Here is a 23121-nt window from a genome sequence, read left to right on the forward strand (position 1 = left end):
TCAGTTCTAAAAATCATTTCTGAAGTAGCAATTGGATATGGCAATTGTTGCTGGTTAAGCTCCTTCTGAGGTCTTACTGTAAAGTAATCACTCTCACAGTTCTCTTATAATAGAATAAGAGATATCCTAGCTTCTGCATCAGAAAATGATCGCAACTGAATCATTCTCTTGTGCCTTCCATGTACGAGACGGTCCCCAATGGCATTTAGCTACGCGGGAAGTGTACTTAATTAGCGTATGATCGACCATGTCCACTACTCACTGAGAGTCACTGCAGCAGTGGCCATCCACGATTGTGGCCGGGTTACACACACGAGGAGCACGATTTGGTAAAAGGACAGGCTCCCGAAAGCGACGCTGATCATTTAGTTGATGTAAATAAGCTAGCACCACAAGTTCACAGGTGCTTGCTCCGAGCAGCACAAACACACATACTAGCTGTACAGCTTCTCTCCCTTTCCTTCCATCTCCAGCTAGCTTCTAGGGTTTACGCTACAGTACCGAGCCGGCCATCACTGTCGTTCTCCTGCTCTCGAGCTCCATCCCGATCGGTCGAGGTCCGACGAGCGTTGTATCGAGCTCGCTTTAGCGGAGGGGCTGGGCTATCCCTTTGATTCAGCTCATAAGGCAAGGAGGAAGCTGCGATTTGAGCTGATCTGAGGAGGATGCGTACACTCTTGCTCATGCCTGTAAGTGCCTCAGTGGTTCTTGATAGATCTATTGCGACTGATTTGTTCCTTTCCCCCTGTAGTTTCTGTGGAGTATCTTTTGTTCTTTTGGGAATTTCTTTTTTCTCCTAGCAAATGGTTGCCCAAGATAGTAAATCAGATTTCATGTTTTTTATTCCTCTTCTTCACTGCTCGCTCAACTTAGTTAATTTGTCCGGGATTTTTAGTTAATCTTGGATACTATTTTATATATCCTAATCTGATACAGATGCCTTATGCCCAAGGTGGTCATAAATTATATGAATCCTTTGCATTGGGAATAGTTGTAGAAAAATCTTTTTAAAAAAAAACAAAAAAAACTGCACCTTCAAATTAGATCTCTCTCAAATAAACTAATCCGTGTAGAAGATTTTTTTTAAAACCAAACCGTGCTGTAGATAGCATGTATAATAAGGAGCGCATATATGAAGAGCTACAGTTCACTATCCTAGTTCATGTTTCATTGTCGTCATATCTTCCTGTCATGTGTAGCGAATACGGTTGCTCGTCCACCAGTGGAACAGTGGCCAGATCGATCTACCACATGCAGCACGCACTGTGATCGATGCATGTTCGTCATCACATTTTATGCACGCTGAATTAATTACCTGCTTGGTTTTGAATTTTTTATGATCGTTTAGGTGTGATCATGAGCGGCTTAAGAGGATGATAAGCGCAAATCACACAAACGAGGAGCTGGCCAGGCGCACGAAGGCCGAGCAGCTGGCCGCGGGCGCCGGCGCCGCCAAGCAGGGTGCCGTGGCGAGCTCGCGGCACTGGCCGCCATCGACCGAGTCGAGGATCGTGCGCGTCTCGCGGGTGTTCGGCGGCAAGGACAGGCACAGCAAGGTGAGGACAGTCAAGGGGCTGCGCGACCGGCGCGTGCGGCTGTCCGTGCCGACGGCGATCCAGCTCTACGACCTCCAGGACCGGCTGGGGCTGAGCCAGCCGAGCAAGGTGGTGGACTGGCTGCTGGACGCCGCGCAACACGAGATCGACAAGCTGCCGCCGCTGCAGTTCCCGCCGCACGCGCAGGACCTCGTCGCGCACCTGCCGTCCTCCATGTTGACGCCGTTCACGACAGGCTCTGCCGACCGTTCCACCGCTGCCGCCGCGGACACGGCGACGGCCGCGTCGTCCGTGATGGTCGACGGCGACAAGCGCCACTGCCACGGTGGCATCAAAGGGCTCATGGGCCTCAACAATTCCGTCGGCCTCGTCAATGGCGCCATGCCGCTGGCTCACGGCCTCTACTACGCCGGTGAATCTTGGACCAACGGCAATGTCCATGATCAGGTGAACCACGGCACTTCGCCTCAAACGGTGGCTCACCATTCGCCGTTCTCATCGCTTCTGTCTCTGGCTCCGGGGCCACAGCTCGTCTTCTACTCGCCGGAAGGCGGCAGCTTCGCCATGAAAGAAGCCGCTGATCAATTCCTTGTAGATAACCTCGAAAATTCGCAAGGCGAGCTCTCATTGAGCTCAGCAAGAGGCTTCCTTCACTACGGCAGCCAGGGGTGACTAGATCACTGATCTCTGCTCCAAGAAGGTACGTAGAACAATAATGCTCTTGGAGTAGTAGTAATCAACAAGTACTTGTTTTTTTATTTGTGTTTGCATTTTTTAGAGGAACGATATCATTTGGTATGATCAATGATGGATTCTAGAACTACCTAGAGCTGGTAGCATGCATAGTAAGGTTTTTCAGGAGTGCAAAAGCAATTTGTTGCTTCTTTTTTTATACAAGGAAGTAACTGTTCACGGTGTGTTGGTTTTTAATTTGTAATAACGATTTGAGAAGTTTTGGATTTGTCTTTAGCTATCTTGTGTTACTCTTAGGAGTTTTGTTTCATGATTGAGCAATACCCATCCCTTACCGACATGTTAAAGTTTGCGATTCTCATATTTTTGCTTTCCCTTTTTCTATCTTTTGGAGAAGTTGTTTTATTGTTTTCATTGTTCCCTTTTAATCCGAGTTATCTTGGTACAGTTGCAATGTGTATACGTATCAAATGCTTTGGCCTTTATGTCATGTAAGTCATAAGATTAGTCACGGCCATGTCATTCCTAATTGGCTGGGTGGAAATAAAATTACGGTTAAACATGATTGAAACAATTTCCAGATTGCTATTTATTATAAGTTGCCTGATTTTTGTTTCTTAAGCTTAACTCAACATAATGGCAAGATGGTGATGTGCACCTGTTCCTATTTACGAGGGCTTGCCAGGGATTTGCTTGAAGGATTTTCTCTATTAATCCATAAAGGTCGATGGGCACAAATTAACTTTGATTCTACCCGAAATGGAATTTTTTCAAATTTTAGGGCTAATTTCTTGATACAATGTTTTCATCCATTTATTACTTTCCCACTAATTGTACTGCTTTAATATGTATTGATTTATTTTTGTTGACTATATAAAATTTTGTTAACATCTGAAACATTTTTAATTAGCTGAGGTGCTTCAATTCATGATCTACCCATTATTAAAACAGCATCAAGATCTGATGCAGTGGTTTAAAAAATGCAACCGTAGTCCATAGTTACCTCACCGCATGCTAATTAAACAGCTAGTGCTGATTCAAGATTTGTGTATTTTTTATAATACTAACATATAAGAATTATTCTTTTTGGTGTACTAAAATTTTATCACAAATATGCATCTGCAGTTGCAGTCATTAGCTAGTTGGTAAAAATGTCCTAGTTTTGTGCCTTGTTTGGATGCGTGAATTTCATAAGATATTGCTCTTGGCACATTTCATATGAAATTCACGAGTCGGAACAAGCAGCACAATATGTGTATCCAATATTCATAAGCACTTGTATAAAGGCTGCCATATATATATGGTATGTGTAGTGCAGCGCATTTTGGATTTTGGGCAATTTGACAAGCATATGCACAGTTGACTGCCCTGTGCCTGCATGCAGCTGAGGCACCGCCGTTCCACACAAAATGGAGCAACAGAAATGCGGCATGAGAAACGCATTTGGTGCCTGCTGGGACCAATCTTCAGCTAGCCCTAACACACAACTTTTTACAGTTTACATAGATTAATTAGCATGCTTGCATGTGTAACTCAAATTTTCCCCTGAAATGGCGATATGCAAGCCACTTGCAGAAAAAGATGAGCAGCATGCATGCTCCTGCAGAGATCGATTGCATTTGATATCTGAATTTTGACGTGAACCGCTGCTTATATGTATGCACCCGGGTACGTCTTGTGTGTGCTAACTGACAACGAAGAAAGAGGTTTTGGGGAAGCTCAGCGCACCATTGTGGCGGCGTCTAGTTAAGGCTGACTTTTAGGTTAACTACTGATCAAGGTTTCTGTCACAGTTAATTCATCGACCGGTTCCAAGCATACGATGATCATTTAATTACCAGGTCCAGCATAGCGTACAAACGTTTTCACTCGTGTTCGTACTACGGTCAAATCGGGCCCTGCGTTTCACAGCTTTACAGTGGAAAGGAAAAATCAACCACGCCTAATAGCCAGGACAAAACTAACTGTAGGATGGAAAGAATATTTCTACACTACAAAAACTAGCTGATGGTCCCTGTGCCCATGCCTCACTGACAAATAATTCATCAGACATTCACATAGACTTGTCAAAGATTATGACCCATCCTTTATAGATTGGGCTCGATATCAATTGTAATATCACATTTCTACATCTAAAAAGCTAGCCAATAAAATAATGTGCTCTCTACTTTTAAATTAGACGCATTATCTATCTACAACCAAGAGTATTCCAACGCTAACATGCTTCCGAACGGTTTAACCTGTCTAGCGATGGGAAGACAGGCATGCCCGCGGAACAACAAAAAACGCATGCATGCATATGCTCGCGAGTCACATCACTGAATCGACATGCTTGCTAGCTAAACAGTAGGCAGTACATGCTAGCCGAAGCCGACTGCGTGCGGCCAAGGCCTGGCCGTGTGGGGGCTCTGATGATCGTTGAGACTGCGAGAGTGCGTAAAGATCACGAGTGGCCTTGGGATGATAGCTAGCAAATGCATAAGGCCTTGAGAGGCCCCCATATGTGGGGATTAAAGCTAGCTATCTCTGCTGCTCTGCATATCTGCAGCGTATATAGCCCTGCAGTTTAGCTAGCTAGCTAGGGTTTGCATGCATGCAGCAGACGCAGACGCAGATGCAGATTCAGATGCAGGAGCAGAGCTGTGCTGTGCCGCTGTGTCTTTTGCCCTGGACCAATACACGCACACTCACATGAAAGCACATGGTCCCCAAATACCAGCAAGTCGACCATTGCACAATCGACAGCCCAGTAGGTATAATTTACTCCAAGCAGCTAGCTTTTTTGCTGCAAATGCCATCAATTCCTCGTATTAAGGGGTTATCTTAGTTCGGCTAGCTAGTTATAGGCTGATTAGTTATTAAGCACGAGTGCTGTACATGGTGTTGTCACGTGGCAAATGATCTAACCATTCAACCATCGAGGCCACTGCCACCAGCTACTGATCTGTTAGCAGCAGGGAAGTAGGTGGAAGGAAGCTGAGGGGAATTGGGGATTTCAGAGGAAGAACGGAAGAATTAAGCGAGGAACATATATAGGATTAGAGGTTCAAGGCAGCAATAGCTATTCTGTTATCCTTGATTTCTTCCAGCTATCACACCCACTCGGGGTCTAGACACGGGAACACTCGGGTGTCGCTCACGTCGAGCCCGGACAAGCACTTCCCGCGTCAAGTTCAGATGTCGTGCCTCCTCTTCTCTTCGGTTCCTCCGTCTATTGCTGGCTAGGGATAGCGACGTTGGTGTGCTGATATGGTCATTGTTAACCAACGTTGAAGAAAGACAAGCAATTCACTTTTACTCGTACTTCAGCGAGCTAATAAGATCATGAGTGCTCCCCTGCGATACACCATTTCTTCGTCATCTTGCTTTACCAGTCGCGTTGCTCCCAAATGATAACTGGAGTGCGCGGGCGTGTGTCTAGATGCTTTCAGATCGAGAACATGTCGCATGAATCTATGATGCATGCATGATAATCTCGCGGACGCCGGCCATCTGGAGCTGCTTCATCGCACGAGTGGCTGCTTGATCCGATCGAAACGAACAAGAGTAGTCGAGCATGGAACCACCTCTTGCGTCGTGGTAGGCGTATGACTTCACCTACTCATTACTTACGGACACATGAGTAGCGTTATTATCTATAAATATGTAGTACAAAGTACTCGTGGGTGTATGAGTGTGGTGTGTGTCACTTATAATCGAAAATGAAGAGCAGTCGAGTGGGTTATGGATGGGCCTCTGTAGCCCACCCAAACTAGCCTTAATAAAATGGGCCAGAAATATAGATACGTGCCCTTGATGATGCGGAGGCGTGTTGGGCTGGGGAGATGGAATAGTCCTGGGCCCGCAAACAAACCACAATCAGCATACCACCGCACGGCAAGGCCCACCTCGTCCCGCAGCCCAGCCCGTAGCCCAGAGCCCACGGCAAGGAACCGACGCGACGCGCAGCGCCGCCGCAACGCGGAGTCTCGACTCGTCTCCGTCGGGTCCATCTCGCCGTTCCTACTCTGCTCGGATCACAACACCACCACCCTTTGCTTCGCCTCTCGAGATCTCTGCCTCCCGATCGCCGTCTTCCTCGCTTAAACCCTCCTCCGCTAAAAACCAAACCTAAAAACCCTGTTTTTTCTTCTTCTCCCCCAAGCCACGACCACGGCGATCGCTATGTCGCGCGTCCTCCTCCGCCGCCTCCTCCTCCCCGGGAGCTGCACCGCTCACCCCTTCTCCGCCGCCTCCCGGGCAGCCTCCTCCTGCACCTCCCGGCCGGCCTCCTCCCATCCCTCCTACACCTCCCGGCACGCCTCCTCCGCTCCCTCCTACTACGCCGCCGCCACCGCCGCCGCCGCGGCCGCCCAAGCGGAGGCAGGGGCGGCGGCGTCCGAGCCCTCGGCCGGCGCCGGCGAGCAGGGATCCTCCCCGCCGCCCCCCGCGGCGCGCGGGCGGTGGGGCCTGCTCAAATTCGGCGCCCTCGCGGCGGTCGCTGGGGCCATCGGCGGCTTCGGATACGTCAGCTATGGTGCGATCCTGCGGTCCCCCGCGCGATCTCGGTCCTAGGGCTCCTCGTTTTTGTCTGTATTCAGTTTGGGCTTGCGCGTCTGACTTGTGCCGTTTGTTCCCGTTTGGTTGTGTGTAGCATATTCGCTGGATGAGGTGGAGCAGAAGACGCGGGAGTTCAGGAAGAATCCGGCGCCTCCCATCGCGGAAGATGCCTCCGAATTCGAGGTAAGTAGTACCGTGCAATCTTCCGATCCTTATTGTTGCTTGTTATTATTTGTGTGAATTGCATAGTCAATTAGGCATCTGGCCTTCGGACGTCTGAGAGGGGAGTGGGAGGTGTACCCTGATGATCCTTTTGACAGATCAGTTTGTTGTAATGCAACTAGGATTAGCAGCTCGAGTTCCCATAGATTAAGGTGACTAGGCCAAACTGTTGCCTCAACGGGGCAAAATTTGTGGATGTTCTTGATTAGAGTTTGGTATCTACTGAAATTCCAGCCCTGGCTACTTGGTACTTGCTGCGGAGTACCATTCTGTTGGATGGAGGAATGGTAAAGGAAAAGAGAGGGGGGGGGGGGATGTTCTGATGACTAACAATTTCCTTTTCTTTTCATGCCACCATAACATTATCAATGATTTTTACAAGGATTTGTGCTGATATAGAAACTTGCAATAAATATGTGCTCCCGTGATGTTGCACAAATGGGGAGAGTGGACATGAACAATGAATTAAATTAAAGAGTGAATATTTTTCTCCAATTGACTGTGAAACATTGTCTAAATGTGAATTATAATTGTGTTTCTTGTTTGCAGAAGTTTAAGGCCATGGCTTACTCAACAGCTATGAAAGGTACAAACTACTCTGTGCTCCTTTTTTTTTTGCTGTTTTTATCCTCTCTCTCTCTCTCTAGATCTCAAAAGCCGCTACTGCACACTTCTTTCTTCTACCGATGAGTGATTATACACTTCCTGAACACTTGTCTGCATGGCAATCTGGTGATGCATGATGAAATCACAGTACAACTTAATGTTTCTTACAGTTGATATTTGCCTTTGATTAATATCCTGTGCTTCGACTCTTCCCACAACCAATTCATGCGAACTTGTGGAGGACTTTAGGAATAATTAAAGAATTATTATTAGTTGTAATGTTCAATCCTAATTACGTTGTTATTAAATTATCCGCTTGTTAAGTGTGTATATATAAACCCTTGTAAATAATTGTGAAAACATAAATGAATATGCCGCTTAATATTCTAAATTTGTACATGTTTTTGTGCTAAATTGCTGTTTCAGTTCCAGCTTTTCTTTGTTGGTTCTGTACCTTCTTAATCTTAGAGTTGTATATTTCGGTGCTGCAGTTCCTGTTGCAGCAATAGAGCTCTACTTGGATATTAGGAGCACTATTGAAGACCATGTCAAGGTTGGTAACAAAATATAAACTTTTCATTTTTTTATACATTCATATTTCTAGCAAGTGTTCGTAATTGCTCTATGTATTTTTACTCTAGGGCTTTACGGAACCCACATCGGACAAACTTCTACCAGATCTACTTCCTCAAGAGCAGCATGTCTTCACCCTAGTTCTTGATCTGAATGAAACTCTTGTTTACTCTGATTGGCAGGTATGTGCAGTTCTATTATTCATTTCATTGTTTCTGTCAGCATTATTTCAAGCCATACAGGAAAGAGAATATGGCCTGTTCTGATGGGGTGCTGGGGTATAATGCGCTAGAATAACATCTGGATTGTTGTGCTGCAATACCAAATTTGACGCACATAAATATAGTGTTTATACAGCACCGAAAAGCATAGAACTTATGAGTTATGCACTTATGCTATATGGACTATGTCTGTATCACAATCGATGAATTTTTAATGTGCTGGTTGGACGTGCTTTTGTCAATCATTTTAGAACAATGTGGGTTGTATTGTCAAAAATGTACTAGGATGTGTGTAAGCATACAGCCTGCTCGTGCTTTTCCATTGCCTAGTGTGTTTTGACAACATAGCAAGATGACCACTGAACTGAACTAAAATCCTACAGATTTTCCTAGTTCTCATCCTTTACATATTTCCTACTTAATGTGATCCAAGAATGTTAAATTAATGCCTTATGTTTTCTCTTTGTAAAGCGTGAGAGAGGATGGAGGACCTTTAAGAGGCCTGGAGTTGATGCCTTTGTGGAGCATATGGGAAAATTTTATGAAGTAATTGTGTATTCGGATCAGCCACCTATGGTTAGTTGGTCTTAACTTTCTTTGAATTTAGAGTCCTATGTAATGCCCTAACTTCTATGAGTATTTTGTTTTATGTGTAGTACGTTGATCCTGTGATTGATAGGCTGGACTCAAAGGGTTATGTCAGATACAGGTTATCAAGACCTGCAACTAAGTACCAGGACGGAAAACATTTTCGGGTATGAAGATTGTAGGGCTCTACCTAATTTCTCAGGAATAGGTTGCATACCTTTGGTCTATATGTATCAATTTTTATTAGTCCATATTTCTTCTATCATCTTTTCCAAAGTTAACTAAGTATGATGAGCACGTACATGAGAAAGCATCTAAACAAATACAGACATTATACTGATCTTTCTATATTAAATGTACAGAGGGCCTTTATGATAGATAAACTTTCTTTTGCTAAACATTTAAGTGAACTATGGCATTATTTTTCAAAAAGGATTGGTCAAGCATCTAATCCGTGAGGCATGATGTTGAACTGTGACTATTTGTTTTTTTATTGTTTTGATATTTTCCTCTTATTCTTTTTTCCCCATCTTTTACCAGGATTTGTCAAAGCTGAACAGAAACCCTGCGCAAGTTATTTATATCAGCGCACATTGTTTTGACTCTTGCTTGCAACCTGAAAATTGTATTCAGGTCAAACCTTGGAAACTTGATAGTGGTGACACCCAACTGCTGGATCTGATTCCATTTCTTGAGTGTAAGTGTTCTAATCCATCTATTGTATTGTGCCATCAACGTGATAAAATGTTGACCAAGCCAACACACTGTGCAGATGTTGCCACAGCTAGACCCGCTGACATTAGGACAGTGCTTGCATCCTATCAAGGTTATGATGTTGCTACTGAGTTTCTTGAGCGTTCAAAGGAACACCAGAGGTAAGCTCATGGTTATTATCTCGTTCTAATTCTGGTTGCCTGTCATCGTGAATATTCAAGCTATTGAGTCCGTGCATTTTTGCTGTATGTAATTCTATGAATGAAACGCTTATATGTTCCTTATGTTATGAACTGAATTAACATATGTTGTTTCTTCTTCTTTAACACTTCTTGAACAGAACACTTCATCTTTAATCAATTCCCACCAGATTCCTCGTGTAGACAGGGCTTAACCTTAAAGGTCGAGTTGAATGTTTGGCCATGGTTTAAAAAGTATTTCGGTGATAAGCTGGACTAGTGTTAAAGTGATGTCTAGCCCCTCTTTCGCAAAGCCTGGCTCACCAATATTTGAAATTACTAGGTCTAAACCCTGGCCTTTATAGTAATATTTTGACCACTAGTGGCATGTTAGCCAATGGCCATGCTGCAACTGAACAGGTCTGGACCTTTTTAATTGATCAATTACTACAATGAAACCTTGTTAAAATTAGTTTCAAATGTACATTCGTAGAGGGTTGTTGTGGATTTTTTTTGTCATCTCCAGGGTTTAGTTTCAAAAGCATGGTATGCTTAGAGAACTAAGCTAATGCAAAAAATAGCCTACCTTCGCGCACCTTGGTCTTGATATTAGATGCAAAAATGCTTGTCTGGAGTCTCTGTGACTGGTGCATTTAAGATGCCTGTTGGCAAGCCATACAAACAATCAGTTGTTTTGATGTACACATCTTGTTTCTTGTGAACTGATGACCATTACACTATGATCTGGCAGGCGTATGAAAGAACAGAACAGACGCTTGTGGCGACGGTGATGGATCTTGGAAAAATTGCCAATTGATCTGTGAATCCTAGTTGCGGGGGGGTGTTTTTTAAGGGCATACGAATCGCATCCATGTCGGCTTGTTGGCTGCTATGAAGGATATCTTGTAGTTTTGTCAGTTTAGATTTCATGCTTTTGACTAATTTCAGTGCTCATTCCATCAGATTCCGATTTGGAGTGGGCCCCTCTTTTAAGAACATCAGTTGAATGGTCAGTGTTGAGATCCTGTAGTTTTACTTTGATGGAATTGTCAGCAAGTGCTGAATCCTGAAACTGAAACGCAGATTGTCTTGGATCATTTAGTGATCGTGGCATCGTCATTGCAAGGGGAAAAACCAGATTCCAATGACAATGTATTCTGTCGACATGTTATAGTAATTCGATTTTTATGGGAAACATCAATAGTGTAAAAGTTGTTCCGCTCCTTGAACCATCCACGTCTTTTCTTTTCATTTTTTTTTTTGTTTGAGCTGCGCTGATTAGAAACTGTATAAGCACATCAAAGGATACTTGCAATCAGATACGGATGGTGGCCTTTTCTGCGAGGTGCTTCTATCAAATTTTATGTGAAATCACGTAGATTGGGATTTTAAAATTCAACTAATGTTTGATGGAGCCGTTGTTCTAAGAGCAATAACCGGACATGGTAGCTTTTAGCTCTACTTAGATCTGAAGTTTGTAGGTTAATATAAAGTGATATAAGTATTTATTTAAGTCTAAAATGAAAACAATATACCTTGCTCAAATATTTTCAGTGTTCCCTTAGCTCTAGATCTATACATTCTTAGAGCTATGGAAATTCAGATGTGAGAATTTTTAGAGCTAAAACTCTATTAAATAAATCATATATATCAAAAAAATGAAAGAAGATCCTGAAGGGGAAAAAAGCACAAAGAGGCTAGAAAGAAAATTAGATTTGGACTATTGCAACGAATGCCCAAATTAGAATCTACTGCAAAGAAGGAAAATAATTTTAAGTCTGTAGTAAGAGACGAACACTAACAAAGGTCATGGGAGTCGGGAGATGCCTAGTGCTTGCTCATTGATGACGACGAGAGCTTACATGTGACGGATCGCTAGAGGTTAACCAAAAGTAATAGAAGCATATACATGGATATAGAGTTAAGGTTTTAAGCTCATTGAATGTGGAGGTGGCTTGATAGGATCTCAATGTATAGAAGCAACCGATTCAGACAGCATGACTATTGTTTAAAAAAAAAACTCAATCAGAGGGAGAGATGCCCACTCTACCTAGCGGCAAGTAAGCTATAGAGATATGATAAAGCACAACAACATTGAAGCTCTGGTGCAGGAGGCGAGAATCGAACCCTAGTTGCTAGGAGACGTCAAACCCCACTAGCCAATAATGTATGTTAAGAAGATTCTCATGCTCATGTTTCATGTAGAGCCATTCATAAGCCACATCCCTCTTCTCTTGTCCATGTTAGTCTCTATTGCTCTTTCTAGGCATTATGTTGCTCATGTCTAGCCCTTATACTCTTGTATAAGTATACCTTGGAAGATTGATATAATTTATGTTTCATGTTGCTCATGCTGATGCGAAGTTGGCATGCCAAAGCTTCATTTGTGTGGGGTAGTAGAGAAGTCAATTGATATGATTGGAGAAGGGACAACACAAACCCTAATGAGAGGGGTTAGAAGTAAGAGCAAATACGAGTATCTTTTTTTTTTCTAGTTGATCCTAAAGGCTAAGGTAGTGGAAAAAAAGATCGGTAATTTACTTATAATTCAACACACACGTTTAGAAACACACATATATCAGGTGCACATGTTTACAATAAGGATACATTTTTTTGCCATCAATAGTATTAATTTTCTTTGAGAATGCCTAGTATCCCCTCTCTTCTTCCTTCTTTTTCTCTCTCTCAAACCTCTTTACCACGGTGTCCTCGCTAAGGACAGCTACTCATGGTAATGGCAGTCTTCTGCCCAGGGCAACGACGGTCTATACGGAGCATGCTTATATGTATGCAAATATGTGGGCACCATAATTTGAATTTTGATGGGCAGAACAATACTTCCACGACTCCACCGCCTCACCTAGAGATGGTTCTCGGCAAGTGTGGGTATTTATTTCAAGTTAACGAAGTATCAGATAATATTATTGTAGATGTTTGGTGTCCGAAATATTTGTTGTATATGTTCACAAACATGGCCGGTGCACTAAGCGAACATCGTTTTATTCTCAGTAAGATTTTACTTTAAGCTTCGTGGCTTCTTATTACTGGTCAATATAGTGATTTATACCACAACAACTTTTGGAGGACGCCACAATACAATCGTTTAAAAAAATAGTGGGAATGAAAATTCGATTAGTTTGAATAATTATCATGTTTTGTAAATAAATCCTAATTATAACTCCACCGGGCGCCCTTGTGCTCCAGCTTATGTTCGGGCTTGCTGCTCGGCAGCACGCAGCAGCCTAGCTCCCCGGTGTCAGACCCCCATCGCCGCCGCGTCGACCCCGGGCCGCTCCCACCCCATGGCGGCGAAGCAGGCGGCGGCGGGCGAAGCCTTCGCGGCCCAAATCAACGCCATGTCCCGCTCCGAGATGTACGACATGATGTCCCAGATGAAGGTGCGCTCCCCCCATCCCAATCCCCAAACCCTATAAGCTCAATCCCTCTCCTCGCCCGTTTCCTCACTACTTGTCTCACCGCTTTACCGGTCTTCTGACGCTGCGTTGCCGCCGCCCTCGCGCAGAACATGATGGACCACGACCAGGAGACGGTGCGCCGGATGCTCGTCGACAACCCGGACGTCACCCGCGCGCTCTTTCGGGTGAGATTTCTCGCTGTGCGCGCTTGGGTTATGCTGCGTTTCTTAATTTGGTGCCTCTGTTGCAGCAGTCCTCGAAGTATCATTATTCTGGTTGTAGGGTTTTGTGGCCGGTGGAGGTTTCCTGTTTGGTTAATTCTGAAATGATTAAGCTCATATTTGCTTCGAGGGAATGTGACTGGTAGTCTCCTGACGGATTAGGGAGGAAGTGGAGACCTTTGTGTTCTTTGTTCTTCGATTTGGGTCTGGTTCATGACTTCATGTTACCTTAAATAAGGGAATTGATGAACATTATGCAGCAAAAAACTGTTGGCTGCTCTTTACACCATTCTAATGGAAATTTCAGCATGAGCATCGGCTTTAGTATCTGACTTCCGATTCTATGCTATGAATATCTTGATAGCGTCACCACAATGCATTCACTTCTGGTTGTTGATTCTACATGAGAAAACTGGATGAAGATAACTGTGCTTTATGTACTGATGTTGGTTAGCAAGCTCTCTTAATGTTAAACTCACTACATGGTCTACTTTTTTATCGTTTGACTGTTTGTTCTAAACATTCATGTTCGAATACACCTGTTTATGTTCTTTTTCTGCCGCAAAATCTGTCTTGATGTCTTCCGCGTCAATACAATTATTTGGTGCTGTATCTAACAGCATATGTGATTCCTACTTTAAACTGGATTATGTTGCACACAAAAAATGATTTTGTTGTATGCATTTCTACATCATTAATATCTGATATGCATTTCTTCTTGCAGGCACAAGTAGTACTTGGAATGGTGAAAACACCTAAAACTGTATGTAACTTAAGTTCTTGAACTTTTAATATTTGGGCTGGTAATCAGCAAAGTGAACTTTACTGTCATCACCATCTGTATTACAGGCACAATCTTCAGACATGGCCCAGCCCACAGCAGCGCCAACAGCATCTTCATCAGTTAGATCTACAGTGCAAGATCATGCTAGCTTTCCCCAACCCCCGTTACCTGCTAATCAGCAGAGTGTTGCTCAACATTCTGCCCCATTTCTATCTGGCCCTTCTAATGTGGCATCGACCATGGATCTTCCTGCAATGCCAGCAAACCCACCACAATCGGCACATACAAAAGGATACTCTATCCATCAGATGCCTTCTGCATCAGCTCCTCAGTCATCTCAGCATCCAAATATGAACTTACCTCATGCTCCTCCACAGTATTCCAATCTTTCATCACATATGCCTATAGTTCATAGTCAGCCACAGCAACCTTTGCAAAATCCTGGAATTTTTAATCAGCAGTTGCAACCACCTTTGCCCCCGTTGCCTAGGCCACCCTCCATGCAATCCTTTGCACATCAGATGCATCCACAAGTACCCAATTCATTTGGTTTGACTCATGCAAATGCTCCTCAGCACATTTTGCAACAACCAATGTTTCATGTGAGATTCTATGCTCAATCTTAATGATCCACATAACCAGATACTGTGCTCTGCAATCTGACCGACATGTTTGGAATTTCACAGCCAGGTGGGAATCCTCAAACTTCCTTCCTTGCTGGCCAACCACCATTACCTAACCAGCCACCACCGCAGCTATACCAGGTACAGTTTCTTCTCTTCTTAAGAAAATAACTATGCTGCATTGAAGTTGAAGTATTTACGTTTCCCAAAAAAAGAAGCTAGTGTGAGTATCTTGCCAAGTGTGTATGTGTTTGCTCTAGATTGTCAGGATGTTAGATGTAGAAAGTGCCATGAAGTAGTCCTATTCTTTATTTGCTGCCATCACAAGAGTTTTAGGTCTGGAAGAACCATGCCCAACCGAACTATTCATGTCCAAAGTTGACCAACATATTGGTATAGTTATGTGTTGACTACTCAACACTATTTGTCTTTTCTTTTGATCAAATTTTGCATGTATATGGACCTGTAGAGCAGTTTGCATTATGAATATCAGCTACACATATTGCTTAGCTAGGTTCTACTGTTGTTTTCCTTGTTCTAAATATCAACTGTCTTTTTCCCTGATTATTTGGTGCCTGTAAAGTTTAGATTTTGCTAATGTTCTGAGGCCCATTAAGGCACTAGTCCTAAGGGCACCAAGACAACAAAACTTGTACTGTAAAATCTTGACCATTGTATCTTAGTTCCTTTTCATGTTTTGAAAGTTTCAAATTATGGTTTAGTATATGTCATAAGTCCTGCTTGAAGAATATCACAAATGCTTGAAAAAATCTATCAGTCCCTTTTCCATGTTTTTTTTATGATTCCCTTTCCATGTTTCGAAGGGAATGTATAGACAATATTTGGCACTGCTCAAATTCTTGAGAAATAAAAAATCTACTGGTGCCCTTTTTATGTTTCTAAAGAAATGTATACGGCATTGCTAGTATAGTTCTTTCTTGAAAGAGTCAAACAATCAAATAGTGTATATCTGTTCCCAAATCAGTGCTAGACTGCTAGATGCATGTTTTTACTGTCTGTTGGTTGTTCTCCTAAGTTTGTGTTTAGTCGTTAAGAAAATTTGTGGCTGAGAGCTGAGTTCACATTTCTTTGAAGATTTCAACCATTCGGCACATATATTCCTCCAAAAACACGGCATTTCATGTTTTCCTTCAAAGATGGGGAAAAAGAGAAAAGTCCGGCAATCTTCAGCTGCATATGATCCAAATGAATCACATGCAACTTCTTTCAAAGATAGCTTTACTGTTGTACTCTAGTAGTTCCATCTGTCTGGTTCACTACATAACTCTGATAATCTATCTGCTTGACAGGCTACTTCACACTACAATTCTCAAAGTACGACGCCCATGCAAGTTGATAGGTCAACTCTGTGGGGACGGGCCCCAGAAGCATCCGCTGCTGGCTCCCATTTCCCTGGACAGTTACCTGGGTTGCCTGGACAAATGGCCCAAGGAATTGGTGGTATCCAGACAGGCCAAGCACCTGTAAGTGTCATTTGTTAGCATTTGGGAATAAAAGTTGTCTGTATTACCTTCCTATGTTTTTCGTGGAATGAACTATTAATCTGGGCATTGTCCCAACAGTTGACACCTGATATGGAAAAGATGCTTGTCCAGCAAGTCTTGGGCATGTCGCCTGAACAGATCAATATGCTGCCTCCAGAACAACGGCAACAAGTGCTTCAACTGCGTGACATGCTTCGGCAATGATAGATCGGCAGCTGACTGAGTACAAGAGTTTGAGTTCCCTGCAGCGGAGCCCTTCGGACCAGCTCTGCGGTCCGTGCTCAGCTTATGCTGTGGCACCCTTCCGTTTTAGCCTTTGTTTCACCTGATTGGCGTCCCGACTAGTCTGCAGCGTACCTTGGAGATGTGATTGTAGAATGCTAGTCCTTGTCATCATTTATAGAACGCTTGAACAATGTATTATGATTTCACTGACAAATGAACGGCATGTTTTGGTACTGTTTTGCCACTTCAATTTCAAGCCGTGTTAAATTGATCGTTGAATTGCACTCCTTGTCTGCCGACTTGGGCTATGTCGGATTGATATAGAGGAAATGCAATGATCTAGACGCTCATGTTTCTTGCTCTTCTTTTCTGGGATGTAATGAACACTGATAAACTTTTTCTCAGCTTTTGTGCCTGTTATGTATCGCCTTGTTCCAAAAATAAGGATAACCAGCACTTACGAACCAAATGGCAGGACCACTTTTTTTTTAGTGGCAAATGGAAACACTTGACATCACAAAAATGGTCGCACGTAGGACTTGTTTCATGCATGGCAGAAACGCAGCTAAGATTATCCATAATCCATCCGAATTTCCAATTCGATGGAGAGAGAGTAATGTTCGATATTCCCTTTGCTCAAAATCATCACGTGGTACACGAAAAATAATCCTACTAGACATAGTCTCATGTATTTACAGTCTAAATATAATTCATAACGTGACACATAGTAATCTATTTCCTTTCTTATTTTCTCATACATGATTTTTTCTAATTTTATCATAAGTTTTATGATAATTTTTACCCAGTGACGGATTCAGAGCTACGAACTAGAGGCTCTCTCTTTTCCTCCTCCTCCTTTTCTTCCTTTCTTCATCTTCCTCCTCTTGTTCCTCTTTCATGCTAAAAAATTATAGGGAGGGTAAAGGTGACAGTGAGCCGGATTGGGTCGGGTTCCGCTGGGTTTCAAACTCGGCACTAGAAACCGCTCCATAGGGCTATCAGGTGGGAGCCCCAATTCAAGTTGGGTCTAAGGCCAGGGTGGTTTTGCACCTGTGGGTGCCCCACAGGTCCCGAAATCCTGATGCCCATTAACACTTAGCTAATAAAAAAACACACAAAGTAGTAGATAAGGAATTAATCCTATTATTAGAAATCCATTCCCGGATTCCCCACATAGACTTACAACCCACCCCACACGGCCACATAGCATAGCAAACCCTAAGTAAGCGGCGGCGGCGGCTCCTGTCTCCTTGGCGCAGTGGCGGCGGTGACCACTTACGACGGCAACGGCGGTGCCTCCCCCCTTACTCTGGTGCTCCACGGGGGTGTCTCCCGGCACCACCGTGAGCCACAGCGATGCGACTCGTGCAGACTGGCAGATGACCACGGCCTGGCGGAGCTTGGCGTCACCCTCGCGTGGTGGGGGGGGGGGCACAGTCGCATAGGGCGCTGATGGCGGTGGTAGGAGGCACCGGCTGGCGTCCTGCGAGGGAGAGGGCGGACGACGGCCGAAGCCCGGAGAGAGAGAAGCTAGGGTTTAGACCTCTAGGGTGAATGGGGAATGGGGAGAAGAGAAGCCGAGGAGGCGAGTCGCTACTGCGAGAGGGTATCGAAGCAATGCAATGGGTGGACGGGTGTTGCCGCCCTGCTCAGATCAAGTCTCGGGTCCCTGAGCGGGCTCAAAGTGATTTTGCACCCAGTTATAATTTTAGAGTCGGATTAGGCTTCAAGTCATACGCGTTCTCGTTTCACCTGACCTTAACCTGACTTGTTGCCACCCGTAAGGGAGAGTGTGAGTCTTGAGGGTACGGAGCTTGAAACCCCACTTTACCTCTAAATTTGCCCATATTTTTGTCATATGTAATACTATGAACTAAGTTCATATCTTAAATAGATAGGATCATATCTCTTGTATGATTATTTTCCCGTGGTGCACCCTTGGCACAAACTACAACTGGCGAACTGGGTCCCATGCATCAGTCCCACCCAATCACCCGTCACCCAGCCACGCTGGCAGGCGTACGAGCTCAATAAATAGAGAGAAAATGACGCCTAATCAGTGTGTTTTGTTTCGTCTCGTCCTCCCTGGCTTCCTCTCGGGCGTCTCGCCCCCTTTCCTCCACCCTGTTCCTTGTGTACAGCTCCTCTGACCAATCAGCTCGTCGTCGTCCTCACAAGAACCGTCAAAATCCCTCGCCAAATAGTCCTAGAGCCACATTCGCGTGAGTTAGATGGTAAAGAAGCCAAAAAATCGAGGGAGAAGCAGCAATCAAGAATCGCGGTGGTTTATCCGATCCAATCCCGCCGGAATCTGAGGAGCTCGGTCGCAATTGAGGCGTTAGGAGCGGCCAGGGGAAGGGATGGGAGGAGGAGAAGGCGCCGGGGCGGAATTGTCGACGGACAACGTGAAGGGGATAGTCCTGGCGCTCCTCTCCAGCGGCTTCATCGGCGCCAGCTTCATCATCAAGAAGAAGGGCCTCCGCCGCGCCGCCGTCGCTTCCGGCGTCCGCGCAGGTCGTAGCTCCAATCCCTCTCGTATTATTATTTGCCTGTGGTAGCAAGAGCAGGCCGGTTCCTGAAGAAAAAAAAGATGTCTTTTTTTGCTTGGTTTCTTGATGATGTCATGTGCAGGTGTCGGTGGGTACTCGTACCTCATGGAGCCCCTATGGTGGGTTGGCATGATCACTAGTAAGGTTTCCTCGTGCGATTTCAGTAGAAAAAATTAGGCGCGATGCTTAGAGAGCAATGGGCAATTCTGAGCAAAGCTATCCTCTTTACAGTGATTGTGGGAGAGGTCGCCAATTTTGTTGCATACGCCTTCGCCCCCGCGGTGCTGGTTACTCCTCTTGGAGCACTCAGCATAATTGTTAGGCACAGCAAACTGAACTTTGTCTCTGCAATTCAGCAATTTGACACTCTATTTTAGGCAAATTAGATTGACATTGAGGTTGTGTATCGGTGGTGTCTTCACCCTTCAGTGCAGTGCTGGCCAATTTCATCCTGAATGAGAGGTTGCATGCTCTTGGGGTGCTCGGTTGCGTAATGTGCATTGCGGGATCTGTGGTGATTGTTATCCATGCTCCACAGGAGCAGGAGATTACGTCGGTTAGGGAAATCTGGAACATGGCAATGCAACCCGGTGAGAATTAACATGGATGTGATCCAGCCTTGTACAAATGCTAGCTCTTGATTGTAAGAAGCGAAATATGATAACTGAGGTATCTTGTCATGTATCTTCGCAGCATTCTTGCTATATGTTGCTTCAGTTATTGTGGTGGTCTTTGTCCTGGTGTTCTATTTCTCCCCTCTCTACGGGCAAGCAAATGTGTTAATCTACACTGCCATTTGCTCTTTGATGGGTTCTCTTACGGTAAGGCCACTTCTGCCAGCAGTTCCTATGTTCTCTAATGTTTTACTTGATTATATTCTACTTTAATCTTGCTAGGGAATGTGCTAACATTTCTCGTTATTCAGGTAATGAGTGTTAAAGCTCTTGGTACATCCTTAAAGCTGACTTTTGAGGGGACAAACCAGTTAGTATATCCAGAGACTTGGTTCTTTCTGCTTGTTGTGGTTACTTGTGTGCTGACACAGATGAATTATCTGAATAAGGTATGTACAACTTATTGCAAGTTGGGTTCTTTCAGTTACTGAGTTCTATGACACCATAAGTACAACTATCAACATGCTAACTGCATAAATGGTACGTGGTAGTGAAGACCTATTTGAATGCAATTTTCGAGTTGAGCCTTAGCAAACGTAAAGCAAAAATAGGCGTTGTGTTGATAAGTTGCTGTAACCTTTAAAGGATCCAAAAAAAGAAGCCAATAGTGGTTAGTTCAAAATAGTATAAATAGACCAAATGGACCATAAGATATGCACATTCATTGGTTAGCAAGAATTTAGAACAGATTTGAACATAAGAATCGCCATGTAGCTAACTCTGAGGGTTGAAAAACAATCATATAGCTTCTTTACTTTATTCTGAGCTTAACTTCAATTTCAAGGGGCTTTTGTTTCTAAATGATTGAGATTAAATTATGGTGAGGTTTGCATTGTTTATTAGGATGAAGTGTATCATGTTCCATTGTCGTCAAATCATTGCTGTGCATATTTTAAGCTGCATATTGTCACTCTTCTCAACAACCAAATATGTTGGAAAAGAAGAATATTAGAAGATTATGATAAGTTTGTGGCCATATGCTAGCTTGGCATGATGTGGACCTATTTGAATAAGTTTGTCCTCAGAACCTCATTTGCAACCTTGTTTGCTTGATCCTTAATTTTGTTTCTACCCTGTCACTCATGTCCTACATTTTCTATTCAATTTGGGCAAACCTCCTCAGCCTTGCATATGTGCTACTTATCCCTGAGTCCAAAATATACTCCAGCGGCATATAATTTTATATACTGCCATGATAGAGTAAAGAGCAATATTTGCTCATCGAAGCGCTGAAGTGCATTGGTTTATACTTTATAGAGTGGCTGCAAATATTTGTCATTAGTTCCTGTACAGTTTAATGGAGTAAATTGTTCCTTTTTACTGTAGGCACTTGACACATTCAATACAGCGATTGTATCTCCAATTTATTACGTGATGTTCACAACTCTTACAATACTTGCAAGTGTCATAATGTTCAAGGTATTTTTTGTTTTATCCTTCTTGTACATGTCCTTTTTTCATTTTTGTTCTTCCATTCACCCTCATATACCTTTTGAACCGCTTTGGAAACTTTCATGTTGTTCTATTTCTTTCTTATCATCTGTTGAGCAAAATACTAATAGCTCACAAATGTGCTAACCCTGTTTCTCATGCTACTTTAATTATTTGTGCAGGATTGGTCTGGTCAAAACCTTGGAAGCATCACTTCTGAAATTTGTGGTTTGATTGTTGTGTTGTCCGGCACCATTTTGTTGCATGTGACAAAGGACTATGAAAGGATCCCACAATCAAGAAGTGTGTGGCCCTTCTCCTTTCTAATCGAATTGCCATATACTGTTATCATTCAAATGTCTCAGTATCGTATATAATTTTGCTACTATGTAGGTATTTATGCGCCATTGTCTCCCTCCTTGACAACTAGATTAAATGGAGAGCTGTTGAAGCACGTCGAGGATGAGAGGACTCCCGATGAAGAAAAAGCCTTGAGAAGGCAAGAGATGTACTAGCATCAGAAGCACGAAGGGAAGGACTAGTAACTCTGATGGACGCTGCAGTGGGGCTTGTGTATGGCACTATATGGAACAATAGCGATTGTCGATTCCTCCATTATGTTGTGTTAGCTTGTGTATATAACCAGACATCTTCAGCAATTGGTGCAAGGATGAAAGTGGCTGCCTAGTGATTGCAAATCTGGGTGTGGATTTGGAAGGAGCAGATAGAATTAAGACGCGTGCATAGATTCTTGTCTGGTTTTATTTTCCTTTTCTGTAACGTTTTCCAAGTTTTGTCCACGGCATTTGTTGTTCCTTGCGTAGAGTTAAGAGTGACTGAGAGCCACGGAGAGATTGTATGCAACTGTGAATGATGTGAATTATTGTTGTCTTAGTGAAATTCTTGCAAATTTCTGATATTGTTTTTTAATCTTCGTCCCTTTCTCAGAATGACCCAAGTATCTGGACCAAAATACACATGATTAGCCTTCTTGAGTACCATGGCCATGGGTTGGTCGGCTTCAGCCCCACTCACTTGCACTTGTTTCTTCCGACGACTCCGCTCACTCGCATGTCGTTTCAGAATTCAGAACCCAACTGAAGGTGGCAATTGGCATGGACGGACTGAACCAATCGGCAAAATTGTAGAAATGACCAGACAAATTTAGTGACCTTCTAAAACAACTCTAGTGTTGAAAAGGGACAAAAGGATATACGCCACTCCAATCATTATGAATTATAAGGACCCTTTTGTTAAAAAACAATTTCCCAAATCTCTATACTTTAATGATCCATGTGTCATAAAATCCAAGTTTCTTTTGTCACGTGCCACACAATTGCATGTTTATGGGTCATTTGTTTTAGAAAACTCCGTCCCAATAAAAACAACTTCAGTGTTTATAGATAACAGCGAGTTGTTATTACTGTAGTATGAAAAGAGAAGAGAAGTGAGTGATGGTGGAGATGAAGCTAACGTGAAGAAAAATCTTGTACGTGGAGGAGAATTTTGGAGAGTAGCTCTTAAAGAAGAGAAAATAAGAGATAGCTTTAGACATTGTGAGGTATAAAAAATTAGAAACAAAATCTTTTAAAAAATATATTGAGAGAAATAAACTGTAGTAGCTGAAAATAATCACTAAAGATGCCCTAAAAGTAACTTAAATTGCTCGTATAAGGTTACACGTTAGTTGCCTATGTGGTTGTTATTGTCTTCGTGGGGACTAGACGTAAGATTTACCAAGGTTGAGCACTGTAGACGTAAAAGTAAAAGAGAAAAAGAAAAACCTACGTGACACTTCGGCT

General features: G+C 43.4%; 4 protein-coding genes across 8 annotated transcripts; all 4 read left to right on the forward strand.

The window, feature by feature from the left end:
- Positions 1–286: 286 nt before the first annotated feature.
- LOC133929211 (transcription factor PCF8-like) lies at positions 287–2525 on the forward strand. 2 transcript variants are annotated; one of them, XM_062375883.1, is made up of 3 exons: positions 287–689; positions 1349–2003; positions 2085–2525. In XM_062375883.1, the coding sequence occupies exons 2-3, from the start codon at positions 1374–1376 to the stop codon at positions 2226–2228; spliced, it is 774 nt and encodes a 257-aa protein (XP_062231867.1). In that variant the 5' UTR covers positions 287–689; positions 1349–1373; the 3' UTR covers positions 2229–2525. The 2 variants fall into 2 exon arrangements, with proteins under 2 accessions (XP_062231867.1, XP_062231866.1); XM_062375882.1 differs by having other exon boundaries at positions 289–689; positions 1349–2525.
- Positions 2526–6205: 3680 nt separating this feature from the next.
- Positions 6206–11125, forward strand: LOC133929213 (mitochondrial import inner membrane translocase subunit TIM50-like). Its single transcript, XM_062375884.1, has 10 exons — positions 6206–6765; positions 6883–6971; positions 7560–7596; positions 8108–8169; positions 8258–8371; positions 8882–8986; positions 9067–9165; positions 9539–9695; positions 9771–9873; positions 10643–11125. Exons 1-10 carry the CDS (start codon positions 6414–6416, stop codon positions 10680–10682), a joined length of 1158 nt encoding a protein of 385 aa, XP_062231868.1. The 5' UTR covers positions 6206–6413; the 3' UTR covers positions 10683–11125.
- Positions 11126–13083: 1958 nt separating this feature from the next.
- Positions 13084–17069, forward strand: LOC133929214 (cleavage stimulating factor 64-like). The gene is made up of 7 exons (XM_062375885.1): positions 13084–13289; positions 13415–13492; positions 14253–14291; positions 14378–14914; positions 14999–15076; positions 16246–16419; positions 16519–17069. Exons 1-7 carry the CDS (start codon positions 13194–13196, stop codon positions 16642–16644), a joined length of 1128 nt encoding a protein of 375 aa, XP_062231869.1. The 5' UTR covers positions 13084–13193; the 3' UTR covers positions 16645–17069.
- Positions 17070–18878: 1809 nt separating this feature from the next.
- On the forward strand, positions 18879–22219 carry LOC133929215 (probable magnesium transporter NIPA3). 4 transcript variants are annotated; one of them, XM_062375886.1, is made up of 9 exons: positions 18879–19179; positions 19297–19353; positions 19446–19536; positions 19644–19804; positions 19908–20035; positions 20140–20277; positions 21215–21307; positions 21502–21622; positions 21713–22219. In XM_062375886.1, the coding sequence occupies exons 1-9, from the start codon at positions 19026–19028 to the stop codon at positions 21832–21834; spliced, it is 1065 nt and encodes a 354-aa protein (XP_062231870.1). In that variant the 5' UTR covers positions 18879–19025; the 3' UTR covers positions 21835–22219. The 4 variants fall into 4 exon arrangements, with proteins under 4 accessions (XP_062231870.1, XP_062231872.1, XP_062231871.1 ...); XM_062375888.1 differs by having other exon boundaries at positions 21750–22219; XM_062375887.1 differs by lacking the exon at positions 21215–21307.
- The last annotated feature ends 902 nt before the right edge of the window (positions 22220–23121 follow it).

Source organism: Phragmites australis, chromosome 9 (genome assembly GCF_958298935.1).
Source record: "Phragmites australis chromosome 9, lpPhrAust1.1, whole genome shotgun sequence".
Lineage (NCBI taxonomy): Eukaryota > Viridiplantae > Streptophyta > Magnoliopsida > Poales > Poaceae > Phragmites > Phragmites australis.